At 41.8% G+C, this 13,575-nt stretch overlaps 1 protein-coding gene across 1 annotated transcript in view; it reads left to right on the top strand.

Moving 5' to 3' along the window:
• ACER3 (alkaline ceramidase 3) overlaps positions 1-13,575 on the top strand; it is a 54,680-nt gene that overhangs the window by 10,997 nt on the left and 30,108 nt on the right. Inside the window, exon 2 of the mRNA XM_040544508.1 lies at positions 7,921-8,031. Coding sequence (XP_040400442.1) covers positions 7,921-8,031 — 111 coding nt within the window. The remainder of the gene's footprint in view (positions 1-7,920; positions 8,032-13,575) is intronic.

Raw genomic sequence — 13,575 nt, 5'->3', positions numbered from 1 at the left:
CTACAGCTCAGAACATTCTCCTTGCAGTTGCATTCCTAATTTTCTGTTAGACTTCACAGTTGGTCCCCCACGTTTTGTCATCTGCCCTCCAAAGCTGTTATTGACCCTCTTCTGAGGAACAGAAGGAACATCTCGTGCAGATCTTGGACTCGTATCATGAAGGGCTTCAAGCAAACCCCTTGAAAAAAGAAAAGTCAATCATCCTTCCTCAGAAGAATCACCCTTCCAAGCTCTTGGTTATCAGACACTTTTCCTTCATTTTGCAATAAAATTCCAGTAGAAGGAGGACTGAAGAAGTAAGAACTGGTCATAAAAACGTTGTTTCTGGAAAGTATAGTCCTTACTCTTGCAGACTCTTCACTCTAAAACTTAATGTACAAGAGGTGGTGTGGTTAAGTCACTTTTATTGTGGCAGGTGAGGATGGTCTAGTGGTCAGAGAAACATTTTGGTGTTTGAAGTCCTGGCTTTGGTTTTGTGCAGGTTTCCTTGGGACTCAGACACCCTCTTTTAACCCAAATCGCTCTTGCAGGGCTGTTGAGGATAAGCACACAGGAGGCTGGAGTGGCTCAGACATTGCAGTAACAGAAACTAAATAGGTGATGGATCTGTTTTAGACTTGAGAGGGAAAAACAAAATCTTCTTAGCCCAGCAATGAATGTTTCAACGTTTGAGTTGAAATCTACGTTCTGAACTCGAATGTTGTACTTACGGGATTGCACAGATACTGCGTTCTGGTGAAGAAATGCATGGAGTTGTAAGAGTTCCTTTTGTGTAGCGTTAACTTGCATGCAGTTGTTTTATTTTTAGTGTAACGTCCATGAGAAGCAAGGTCGGTGCCAGTCCAGCCTCCTGGTAGGCTCTAATTTTCTGCTGTCTGCACTACACGGCAGCGAAGCACTTTGCAGAGAGGTGAGGGGAAAGCAAAGGATAGCTTAATTGTAACCCAGGGCGATCCAGAAGCAGTTTAATAACAAGTGCTTTTGTAAGACGTGCATACCAAAGAGAGGCTTGTGCATTAGAAAATCCACCCACGCTTTACAGGTTTGAACTGAGCGTTCTCGTGCGTGCGTCGTTAGTCAGGGGTGTTGAGAGCTTTTTCTCCTAATTACCTTCCGCGCTTTGATTGTTGTGAAGAACACAAATGTAACACGAAATGCTGTAATCGGGGTAAAAACGTCTGCAAAAATATTGGCTGAAGGGGCCAGACGAATGCCAAGGGGGTGAGTTCTGGAACACGAGGCGTGGAAGGCTGTAAATCAGGACGTGTTGCTTGACGCAGCATGTTGGAGCCGCTCGGAAATGAGCACAGGGAATAAAAATCAAATTGCGTTGTTAATAACTAATCATCTTTTTTCCCCCTAAAATTACCTCATTGCTCCTCCCCGCTCCACTAAATCACTGAAATGCTTTACCTGGGCACGTTTTGTCCGGAAGGATGCCAGCCTACATCCACGTATCGTGGAGAAATGGAGACCCACCAAGGACGAAGCAGCCTCGGAGATCTCAAAGCACAGGTCCCAGGTGCTGCATTCACAGAATCAGAGGATCTCCCGAGTTGGAAGGGACCCACAAGGATCATCGAGTCCAACTCCGGGACTTCATCTACATCTATCTACAATCTTGTAGCGTATTGTCCAGGCTCGTTTGAAACTGTTCTAGGACTCGTGGCTTCTTTTGGGGCGGAAACTTGGTTTCTAAATAAGCTTAGCTTCTGGGTGTTCCGCCTGAATTTCCCTTTTCCTTGGTGTAGTCTGTAAATGCTAATCAAAAGGCTCTTTATTAGAAATGCAAATATTTTTTTTTTCAGTCCTTGCACCCTGTAAATCTGTTGACTTCTGTGTCACTTGCTTGTAGCTGCTGCCTGGCCAGCATTGAGGTAGCTGTTTTTTTTTTTTTTCCTCCAAATCTTTCTTTTCCTTTGTAGAGCTCTGTGTTGCTCTTACCTGAAGCCCTCTGGCTCGTCCCTCCTGTATTTTCTCCCAATGGTATGCCAAGATGGGTTTCATATTGCGAAGGTCTATACAGGGCTGGGTTAATGCAATATTCTTTTGTAATGTGCTTACGCTATCACATTTTCCTATCGTGTTTTGTCTTCCTGTGGAGCTTAATGTTACAATTCTGATGATTTATGCAAAAATTGATCTTTAGATTTCTATTTTTTTTAAATACTTAGGGACATACCGTCTCTCTAATAACCCATTAGTTTGAATTGTTATTTATCTGTACCTGTTTTTATGGTTCTTCAGTAAGTTTTCATACGTAGCTTATAAGGTTCAGTAATTGCCTCGCTGTTTGTTTCCTCGGGTGTTTTTTTTTCTCTCATTTTGTTGTTCGAGATGTGCTGGCTAACACAAGTTGCAGCAGAATCATTGCAAGCTGCAACTTCAGTTAACGGCCAGGTAAACGAAATCAAGGCTTGTTTAGCATTTGGTAAAGGAGACTGGAGGAATTGCAGGAGGTAAGAATCAGATCTCATCACTTAAAAGCATTCCCCGCTTCTCTTTCTCTCTTTTAAAGGTAGGTGTGCGGACATCGATCTCGCATGCGCGTCAGCCAGCAGGGAGCTCGGTAATCACCTACTGGCAAAATTCCCATCGGGATGACTCGTCTTTCTCCCCTCGAGGTCCTTTAGAAATATCAAATGGAGACAGGAGTTTTCATTTCCTGACCCTCCAAAGTGCGGTTATTGTGGCCTTTGAAGAGGAAGATATTAAAAAAAAAGGCTGGTGGAGGTGAAGATTTGAATCTCATTTCCAAAAACCTTTCTGTCTTTTGCTGTTTCCCCGTGCCTGGTGCTCTGGGCACCAGGACTGTTCTTCTTGTGCTGTTCTTATGCTGATACTAAGTGTGCTCCTATTTGCTTTCGTATCCCTAGACATCCTTCCACGAGAAGAGTCCTCTTTAAGAGAAGGTATTCCCACGGTAGGTGGTCACCTACGTGCCCACACCAGCGTGTTGCTTCCCAAGCTCTTTACAGCTGGTAAACCCTTCAATTTGCACCAGAGCTGCTAGAGATGATGCCAGAAACACGAGCTGTGAGAGAGAACTTGCATCTGAAAGCAGCTAGAAGGATGATCCAAGTTCTGCATGTGTCATGAGGCCATCTGACAGGCTCTCTTTGTTAACATCAGTTTTGTTTTTTCATACGGGGATGGAAAAAGGGAAAGCTCCAGGACCCAGGTAGTGCCCTAAAACTGACTGTGCAGTGCACTGTGACACACGTGCAATGGAACAGACTTTATCAGCCTCAAAATCTTGTTTCATTTATAATTACAAGGGAACACTTTGACTTTATAGGAGCTTAGGTGTGTATATTTTAGAAATTAGCAGCCCCCGCTCGTTCTTGTGTTTCACCGTGAGCTGCAGTTGTTCGTAAGGGTAGGCAGTAATGAATATCGTGTTTGTTAGACCTGATCTTAAATGAGCTTTTAATAAATAGTCAGCTTTTTAAACTGGAAAAAAATAATTCTTTGCTGTCTGGAGGTAACAGTTATTTCTGTTGGGTTTTGGGTCTTGCAGAAACCCTACAGGAGTCCAAAGTGTGAGAGTGAGCAAGAGACTGAAAACACTTGAACGTTTGAAAAGGTCAATGCCAGTTTGTAAAACTTAACTGGAGGAAGGATCTCCGTCGTGGTTTTAGCTGGGATCAAGGTAATTTTCTCTGTAAGGGTTCATGCAGTGCTGCGCTTGGGATTTAGGATGAGAATAACACTGAAACACACCGACATTTGGCTATCACAGAGCAGTGCTCGCACAGAGCCAAGGACCTTCAGCTCCTGGTGTTGCCCCACCAGCAAGGTACGGGGGGTCACAAGGGGCTGGGGTCACTACGGTCTCTTAACCCTGTAAGCCACATCGCTCACCTTGTCCAAAGCAGAAGGTGATAATTTTTGCTGCTTCTTTTAAATACCCCTTTTCCTCCTTCACTGAAAGCATCTCCTGTATCCTAGCTCCATGTGCTGTGCTCCTGATGCTTCTACATCCTGCAAGGTATTTTCTTTATCACCGTGTTGTGTTATCACTTGACATATTTACAACGTAGCTTGCTTTATCCTTTTGACTTCTCATCCAAATTTATTGCAGAAAGGACTTTCTAATGGAGAAGTAACTACATATTGGGGGAAAAGAGAGAGGTTGTGAAAGTAGGGTCCTTCAAATTCGTGTACTCCAGCTCTGTGAAGCTTTTAGGATAAGAGTAAGTAATATATTGTGCCCATGTTAGCCTGTAAATACTATTTCCTCTCCAAGTTTTTGCTTATAATTTTCGTCTGTGATGTGATTTCAGTCTTTGTACAGATCTTTGTGTGTTTATGATACTGTGTATATATATTTTTAAGACCTGAGGATGATTGAATGAACATGCATAGTAAAACAAAACAAAAAGCTTGGTAGTCTTTGCTGTTGTGTTGGTATCACAGTGTGCAGATGTGTGAAACACAGATACGGCTCGACTATGCATTTATTTAAGGTAAGTTTATTTATCCCTTTGTCAGTATTCCTTTAGTTCAAACAGCTCCCGTGGATCCTTGGCATTTACCCACGGTGTGTTTGCGGAGCACGGTTTCATTCCCTCCAGCCTTTCTTTGTTGGGCTAGGTGAGCTAAACCATTTTTGTCCCTTCCCATACTGTAGGTTCCCACCTTACCCTCGCAGCTGAGTAATGCAACTGATGCGCTTTTCCATTTAGTGATGAACACAGAACATTGTATTCCACTACTGGCTTGTGTGAAGACTTTACTGTTTCCCTGCCTATCCTGGAAATAAATTTGGGGGTGCCTTTTAGGTGGCCTAAATTTTAGGTGCCTTCCGGTGATGGCTTATGGTTGTCACCATACAGTCTTTGTTCTCTTTTCTGCCTCTTCAAGTAAATTAATCCTATGTTTGGAATAAGGATTCACGTTCATATGGCAAGGCGTGGTCTCAGTCACGATATTTCAAGTACTGGTCCAGTTATCTGAGGAATCGAGTACGAAATGTAAGAATTCAGTACAGGATTAAACCCAAGGCCCCTCCATGTGCAGTCACATAATTCCTGATATATTGAATTTCTTACAGGCATAACCAGTGATCTCCTTAATTATTTTGTATATTTTCTGTGTCATGTCTTAGTTACACGTTCTCCAATCTCTGATTTTTCCAAAGAAGTTTGCTGCCTTTGTAGTTTTTATAAAGAAAATCAGATGAAAAACAAAAAGATCAGTTTTTTTTATCAGCTTTTTTTTCCCCATTTTCAACTTCCATATCTATTTCCTTCAAAGCTTGTTTCATGTCCTTGTTTCTAATTAACTTCAGAGTAATAGGGCGGCAGTTACTTGTGTCTCCTTTTCCTTCTTTCTTGGTATTGGTTGCTAGTCTCTGGACACGTCTCACTGCCGTTTTTGATGGAATTAGTTAAAAAAATAAGAGAAATCCCTTTTAATTTGAGCTATTCTGTGAGGATAATCCTGCAAAGACTAGCAGGACTTCTATGAAATCTGCACTCCTAGGGCTCTCAGGTTTAACACAGGCCTTGTAATTTTTGTTCTTGAAAGAAGTAATTTTACTAGCAGCATGCCCAACTACTTCATTCATTGTTCCCCCACCCCCATTTCCTTTATTTAAAAAAAAAAAAAAAGCACGGTTTTCAATAAATGTTTTGCAAATAGGCATGCCTAATCCGTGCTGTAAACGTACTGAATAATGCGGGCCAGAAAGCGTCAAGAAGGAGCGGCAGGAATTTACAGCTGCATTAGGCCTGCAGTATTTCCTCTCCCAGAAAGATGCTCCTAGATTAAATGCTCATAAATTTCCCGTAATTTAACGTAATTACAGCTTTGTAGGAAGTGTTGAGACCTTCGCTTTCCTACAGAGGCATCTCTTCACTGCGTTCCTTCGTCCATTTAGGCTTGTTAGCCTGCTGCAGATTTCCGTGGCTGTCACGTGCCTTCCCACCCGGGGACAAACAGCGCGGGATTTCTTTTGTTCAGCGCTCGCAGGTTTGGGTTTTTGCCAGCTTTTTGCCCGTTGCATAATAAAACGACCTTAAACAATGATGTTTATGTAATGTCTGCTAAGGTCTCCGTGAAATGGATGCGTTTGAGAGCTCCTCCAGAAAGCAGCAGACTTGCCGCCCGGTCTGGGTGTAGCCTTTGCTCCGGTTTTTAAGGTTAGGTGACGTCTTTGCGTGGTTCGTGGGAGGAGGCGGCGACGGACCCCGGATTGCAGCAGCTTTCTGCCAAGCCTGGCCTATGGAGAGAGCAAATCCCTGCCCATTGCATCACTGCAGGAATGCTGCGAGAGGTTAATGCTTCCCCCGAGGCTTGAAAAACCTCTGGGTTGGTACAAACTTGAACATATTCGCAGAGCTGGTTTGATTTCAGCTGGGCTTCTGTTACGTGGGGGAACCTCTCTGCAGAGTTGCCCGAAGGAGTGACATCTCTGGCGTGGTTGTCATAAGTTGGTGAGGCTCGCGGTTGTGCAGGAGGTGATGTTAAATCAGTAAAGAAAGGTTCTTTTTGGATGTGATGCTTATCTGGTCAAGAAGAGCGTCTCAAACTGAGATTTGGATTTCATTTGTTGAATCTACAAAGCTAACTTGTTAAGGCTGACTGGGTGCACTTCTTATCCACGGGTCCTGAAATAACCACTTTTGCCAGGGGTTTGAATTTTCTGTAAGCCTGTAAAATAGGGATTTCTGTTCCCAGAGGTGCTGTAATACCTTGGGGTTTTATGATCGTAGTCTGGCAGTTATCGCTTTCCTCTGGTATGGATCTTGGAGGGCAGATCTGAAAAGCAGGTGCTTGGATGTGCTCAGACGTGGTCTGCTCATGCTCATTCTGTGTTTTACATGGTGACATGCTTCCAGGAGTTTCTGCTGAACACAAAAGGCAGAAATAATTTTTCTCGGCCTCTCCATATCATACATCACACTTGACATGGAGGTATTTGGAAATCAGAGTTAAAATTTTAACTATAAATATTTAACGGATGACACATGAAAATTTGCAGCTTAATTTACGTAAGCAGCGTTCTGCCTTTTTCTATATCTGCTCTTGCCTAAGTTGCATGTCGTCTCGTTCCTGTTACAAAGCCTTAATTCTCAAAATTGTGATTTGTGGTCGGGCTCGGAAGCTGAATCTGCACCCCTTCTGCTGAGAAATTTACATTTCCTTTTGATGCATTTGCATTTCTCGCTATTTCATTGCGCTTTTGCAATGGCCACGACAGTTTGAAAACCTGTCGAAGTGGGAGAGTGGTTCTGAAAACAGAAGACAAGAGGAAAGAAAGGTTTCTTCATCTTTCCCAGTGCTGGAAGCGTTGTCCTGTCCCCTGGTACGGGTGCTCCTGATGAGCTTTGGTGCTTGCCTGCCATGCTGAGCGTTAGGGGCTTCTTTTTGCTGGTCCTTATCATGCAGTCCTTGATCTTGCGTCGTGATCTGCGATGCAGCTTCACGTCAGGTTTGTTCTGTGTGCTCTGGAAAGCCTGAATGGCTTTTGTTTAGGAACGGGTCACTTCATGACCTTAAAGCATCTGAAGGCAGTGTGGAGGAGAGAGCTAAGGGAAGAAAAACCATAGAAAACTGTATTTGGGGCTTTCATGCCCTTAAGGAGTTGGGTTTTAATTCATGTGCCATGCAATCAGGGTAACCCTACCACCACCTAAGCCAACCTTTTCAGTTAATTTAGTTTTTTATTGCTCTCCAAACGTGTAAAAGGACAAAAGAGAACTATTTAGCCTTCAAATAGTTAACCACGTTGTACCAAAATTTAACCCTGTGTTATGTGTGAAAGCAGAAGACTGTTTCAAAAAGGGGTAGCTTTCTGGATGGAAACTGTAGGAGCAGTCTTTAACGAATGAACGTAGCTGTGTTTATTTAAAGTGCCCAGTACCCAGTTCTAAACCCAGTTCTAAACCTCTGCTTTTTGTTTCTGCCCTACAGGGAACACAGTGAGTAACCTGATTTTCATTCTACCTCCAATCTATGGTGCGATTCAGACCTATAAAGATGGCCTTGAAAAACGGTATTTAGCTGCCTATTTGTGTCTTACAGGTATGTGTAACACTTAATTTGCTCTTTCATTATAAAGAGAGCCCAGATGTGCAATGAACAATATCCGAATGTGAATAAACCGAGTACTAGAATCCAAATACTGCGTGTGGGAAACTTTAACGGTTTAATAAAATTGAGGTTTGTGTTTGCAGGGAAGTGGCATTTGTTGGAGGGGCATGAAGTTAAGAGTTCACTAAATAACTTAATGAGGTTTTAAAGTGGTCCTTCTCTGCCCTTAAAGTCCTGCTCAGTGCATCTCTGCTCACAGTGCTCTTTGATGGTTTACAGAGGTTACGTGGTCCTGCTTTCAAATGGTTTAATGCTGTATCAGTGTGGGCTTTAATACTTCTATGGGAAAGTAATACAATAAATGGGAAAGATCTTAGAGGAATTTGAAAAGCATTTTTTCACGAGTTGTAATTTGTGTTCGGTTCTTTGGCATAAACCACCCACCAACCTGACTGCCGTCGTATTCAGGAAGCTTTGCTGGGGTGGAAGAACAACGTGACATTGGGGCATCAGTGAACTTCTTTCTGTGATGGCAAAATGCAGAAAAGAAACACCTCCCTTTAGAATCTCAATCATACAACTAAAAATCACGTTCCTTATGCGAAAAGGAGGTGTTTTAAGATGATTCAGACTTGGCAGTTGGTCTCGAGAAATGGATTTCACAGAACTTGTGGTTCACAGGATTTCTGGTGTTTGCTGTAGCTCCCATCTCTGGGGAAGCAATTTTCCTCAGTCTTCTCAGTGGTGAGAGACTGGTTTACTGTAAATGTTACTTCCACGACTGGCATACCCATGTATTTAGATAAAACATTGCAGAAAAGCAGACACCCATATGCTAAACATATTCTTGATGCCAGTGAAGCTGTAACGTACGCTAGGTACAACTTCAGGGTTTTTCAATTTCTTGGAGACCCAGTTCAGCTTTGCTAATACGTGTGAAAGAAAAGCAGCAGCAATGTACAGCCACGGTAGTTTCTGAATACTTTGCAAATAGCCATTTGTAAGCGTTTTATGGTTATTCATTTTTGTCCCAGTATAAAATAGTTTGGTAGAAGGAATTTCTGAGGGTCAGTTTCCTTTTTAAAAGACAGAGAATGAAACTAAGCACTTGCTGCAGTTGGCTCTTCCCTTGTTCTTGAACCAAAGTATCCTATACTGCCATTCTTTCTAAACTGAAAAATGGAGAAAAAAAAAATGCATTTTAGTCTCAGTATTCACCATAAATTGTGGCTGCCTCCGCCAGTAATGCTTCATGATGGATAAAATATGCCAGTATTTGAACAGAACATCAGGATGTCACACCAAGACTGCTAGAAGGATTTCCAGCCCTCAGTGGGCTTCTTGTGTACCATTTAATGTGACTGTTTTTAGTCAACAGCAAACAAATTCTGTCTTTGTTTACGATACATAATTTTTAAACAGTTTTTGTACTGTTCCTGGTGTTTGTGAAGGGGAGCTCAACCTGCAGACTTGGCAGTGGTGCTACAGGGCAGTCCTGACCTCCAGATGAGTTCTGCTCCTCTGTGGCTGGGCAGAAGCCTTTGACTACTGTCTGAAGTGTTAATGCTCATGTGGTTTGACTTTCATGTCTTGTGTTGGGACCTAACATTGCAGGTCGCTCTCCAAAACGTTTCTCTTCTGTTTTGTCTCCACTTCGGTATTGGCAATGCAGGGCTGTTTTACAGCAGTTGAAAAATGTAAAGGAATGTCGGCAGCTTTATCGTTTCTCGGTGAAAAACAGGAGCAGGATGGTTTGGAATCACAAACCTCTTAACATGCGTTTTACTATCGAATAAAGCAGCAAATGAGTAGATAAATAGAATTTTAAATATAGTTGAAACATGCCAAGACCGTTAGCATTCTTTGCATGGGAATGAGTGAGGATAGGGTAAGTGTACAGAAATATATTTTTGTAAGTGCAAGAGAATACTTTTTCCTTACAACAATTTCATTTATTAACAGATTTCACTCTGTGTAAGTAATTTGTAACAAAGAAATAGACCGAATCCATAAAGGAACAGTGAATTTAGCACAAAACTGCTGATTTCACTTCAGGAACCATGCTTCATTAAAAGACCACAGAGGAGAGCTTCCAGCTAGGTAATAACACCAGTGGGTTGTTCTGTTAAAGCAGAAATTCTTCCATGATTCTGCTATGAAGATGGAGGTGGGCACTTTAGTTAGGCTTTAACAACTTTGAGTGATTACTGAGATTTTACAAGAAGTTAAGACGGCTGTCAAAGCGGACGCTGCAATTCCATCTGTTGGCATTTGAGAACATAAGAAGTGTTGTTTCTAGACGTTGTTGTGATCCAAATCAGTTGTTTCATTTGGATGCATCCAGACATTTAGATGATTGTCAGCTCCTTTGTGTTTTATCACGCAGTGCTTCGCTTCATACCCTACAATTTTCCTCTTTGAACCGAGCGTCTGTTGAATTAGGAGGGCACTGTTCATTTCACGTGCGTGCTAAGATCCCAAGTTGGCAGGACTAGAGGGGGGATTTCTAAGTAACTGTTTAAATAAATTCCTTGTTCATGCTGGTGCCAAGGCTGAGTTGTGCTTTTCAGCAAGTTCTTTGAGATCCAGCACGCTGTTCTCAGCCCTCGTTTCTGCTGCACTTCAGCTCAAAGGGCATATTGTCAGTGAACTCAACAGAAGCTGGATAAGATTTTTAAGCCTGGAAGAACTGTTGAAAATAATCAAGCTAAAATTACTAAGAATAAGCAATTAAGCATTTAAGAATTGCTTAAGAATTAAGCAATTACTTTAGTATTTTGCATCTCACGAAGCAGGTAGAACAAATCAGACTGTCGCTGCCTCAAAGAACATGCAGATGTTTGGGATTTTTGATGCTGTGGCATTTTATCAGGTTCTACCTGTGTGGTTCCCAAGCGGTTTATATTCTACGAGGGTCTTAATTTAAGTATATTTGTATTTACTTCCGAACTTCATTTCCATTGAAATTATATATCTGCAAAATTAGTTGTTAGAAGTCCTTGACCTGAAATAAATTCCCTTATTGTTACCTAAGAGCCAAAGAGGAGGTGCACAGGCCACGTCGGTGTTTGTAAATCAGACATGTTCAGGAGCATTCCTGAGACCTGAAGCCAAGCAGCGTGGAACAGCCCGTGTCTGTTCATTTTAGCTTCCCAGACGAGGTGACCGCATACAAATCCGCTGTCGGGCACAGGCGCAGGGCTCCTCTGGCTGCTGGATGGTGCCCGGGAGCTGCTCGGGGAAGGTGCTGGTTGGAAGGGGCCAGATCCCAGCTGTACCTTGGGAGTCACCAGGGGCACTTCAGTCTCTTAGGCAGCGGAGGGGAAACCATTTTTAAGTGTAGAAAGCAAAATAATAAAAATAATTCATTTAACTCTGCTTTTTCTTCTTGTTTCATTCTTTGGCTGTTTATGGTGCAGCATGTTGTTGTTCATCTTTCGTTTCAGCTCCAGATTCAGACAGTTATATGTATTTTTGATATCTAATACATGTCTAGATACCAAAATAAATGTGTTTGTATCTGGAGCCTGCCCTGTTCTTGTATAGGACCTGTACAGCTTAAATTCACATCTATGAAATCCTAACAAACTGATTTTTCTATAAAGGCTTAGGCTCGTGATAAATTCTGAATGCTGATGGACAGCCTTATATCAAAAATGAATTACAGTTGATTGTGACACCTCTAATTCTTCCTCAAGCTATTGAAAACTTCAAATTTATTAAGGTCACTCTCAGATTCAAATCCTGAGAGTTTACGTGGTACGTATCTGGAGTTTGATCTCAGGCGTAATTATTTCTAGTATGGATATTGCCTTGAAATCTCGGTGTTTTGAGGACAGTAGAATAAATATGTATATATTTCTGTATATCCCCTGTAACTGGAGTGGTTCATCGATGTATAAATGCTGAGTGACGTGCAGTATCCATGAGTTACAGCAGCTACAGACAAAATGGTTGCTTCAGATGGTGTTAACCTTCCCAATTGCTAGGAAGTTTTTGGTGAGTTGAGCTCCTTTCCAAAAGGAAATAAAAGGAGATAAAAAACGGTAAATTCTGCTTACCAGATAAGGAACAAATCTGTTGCTCAGCTCGTCAGTGGCTATATGGGGAAGCTGCTTCTATTGAAAACCGATGTAATTGCTGTGATCGTGATCACTTGTATTGTGAAAGTTACAAAACTGGTAGAACATCTCATGGCAACAGTGGCTTTGTGAAGCCAATATTCCCTAGAAATGCCTTGATCCTGAAGTTATTATGTGATAAAAAGTATGTCTGCAGATAGCTGCATTCCAGTAGATCTGCACGTAGAAGCTGCACACAAAGACATCCAGGCTTAAGTAATAAACCAGTATTTATTGGAGAGAAATACATGTCAAGCCCCTTGTAAGTTTGCTCTAAGCCTCACAGATAGAGGTGATGGGCTCTGAGCGTATCAGAAGTAAAGATTTACTTGCAGTACTTGGCGTGTTATAGGTGTTTCCTCCCTTCGCTTCTGAAAAGTTTCAGCACTGAACTCTGATACATTAAGCCACGAAACAGCAACTCAGTGGTGTGTGCAGTTCTAGACGTTAGTTGCCTTCTGCTGAAGCTTAGAAGTTGCATGGTAGTGTCGGTGAGGCAGAGCATCACCTGCTTCAGTGTACACTGGGGTTCATCATCTCTTAAAGCATTTTATTTTTTTTATTTTATTTAAATTTTGACCAGATTCATGAGCTCTTTGCAGAGTTCTGTGTTAAGCCAGCAGATAAGCCAGAGGTAGAAAATCAGAAACTTGGTTCTTAGCTCATTCAACTTTAGCTTTTATACATTATTTTGCAGTAAGCAGGTATAAACGGGTAAGTGAAGAACCACATTTCATTCTTCAGGCATCATTTAAACCATCTCTTCGTAAAGATGCTGCTGTGCCCAGTTGCAGCAGGGTTGGAGGAGGTGTTGTTAATGCTCCATCAAGACAGCTGTGAGCAGAATTACAGCCATCTCCAGTAGAGGTTTTTATTTTAAGAATGGCCTTGTGATGATTCCCTTTAAACTTTTCTTGTTTTAGATAACTATTTTATGCATAGTTCTCCAGTGCATAGCAAACTTTCGTAATTGAAGAAGGAACTCGGTGTGATCAGGACACAGACGCAGCAGTTTTTTGATTAACAATTTATAGAAATTATTTGTAGTCCCAGGATTAATGACCTGAAACACTAATATCTGCAGCGTTCTCGATTTTTACAAAGAGTGGAGAGGAAAAACAAGCCAGAAATAACTGCTGCTAATCATGTCGCAGGAAGGGGAGGAGTGTGTTCAGCAACAGATTGTTGAGATTTATATCCCCAATAGCATTAAAAAGTGACAACGGAAACAAAAGAAACCTAACAAGATGTTTTGGTAATTTAAAATGAATCTCAGTTTCTTGGAGTTGCAATGATTTTGTCCATATTTGAACGTTATCGTTGTTATAAATTGTGAGGGTTTGTATCAAGAAGATACTGAAATCACAGTGACGGCCAGGGTAATGTAATGGGTGGTGCTGTTTTACTGATGATC

The sequence above is a fragment of the Cygnus olor genome, chromosome 1 (genome assembly GCF_009769625.2).
Source record: "Cygnus olor isolate bCygOlo1 chromosome 1, bCygOlo1.pri.v2, whole genome shotgun sequence".
Classification (NCBI taxonomy): domain Eukaryota; kingdom Metazoa; phylum Chordata; class Aves; order Anseriformes; family Anatidae; genus Cygnus; species Cygnus olor.
Note: the sequence above shows the minus strand (reverse complement) of the source record. Positions and strands in the feature narration are given on the sequence as shown.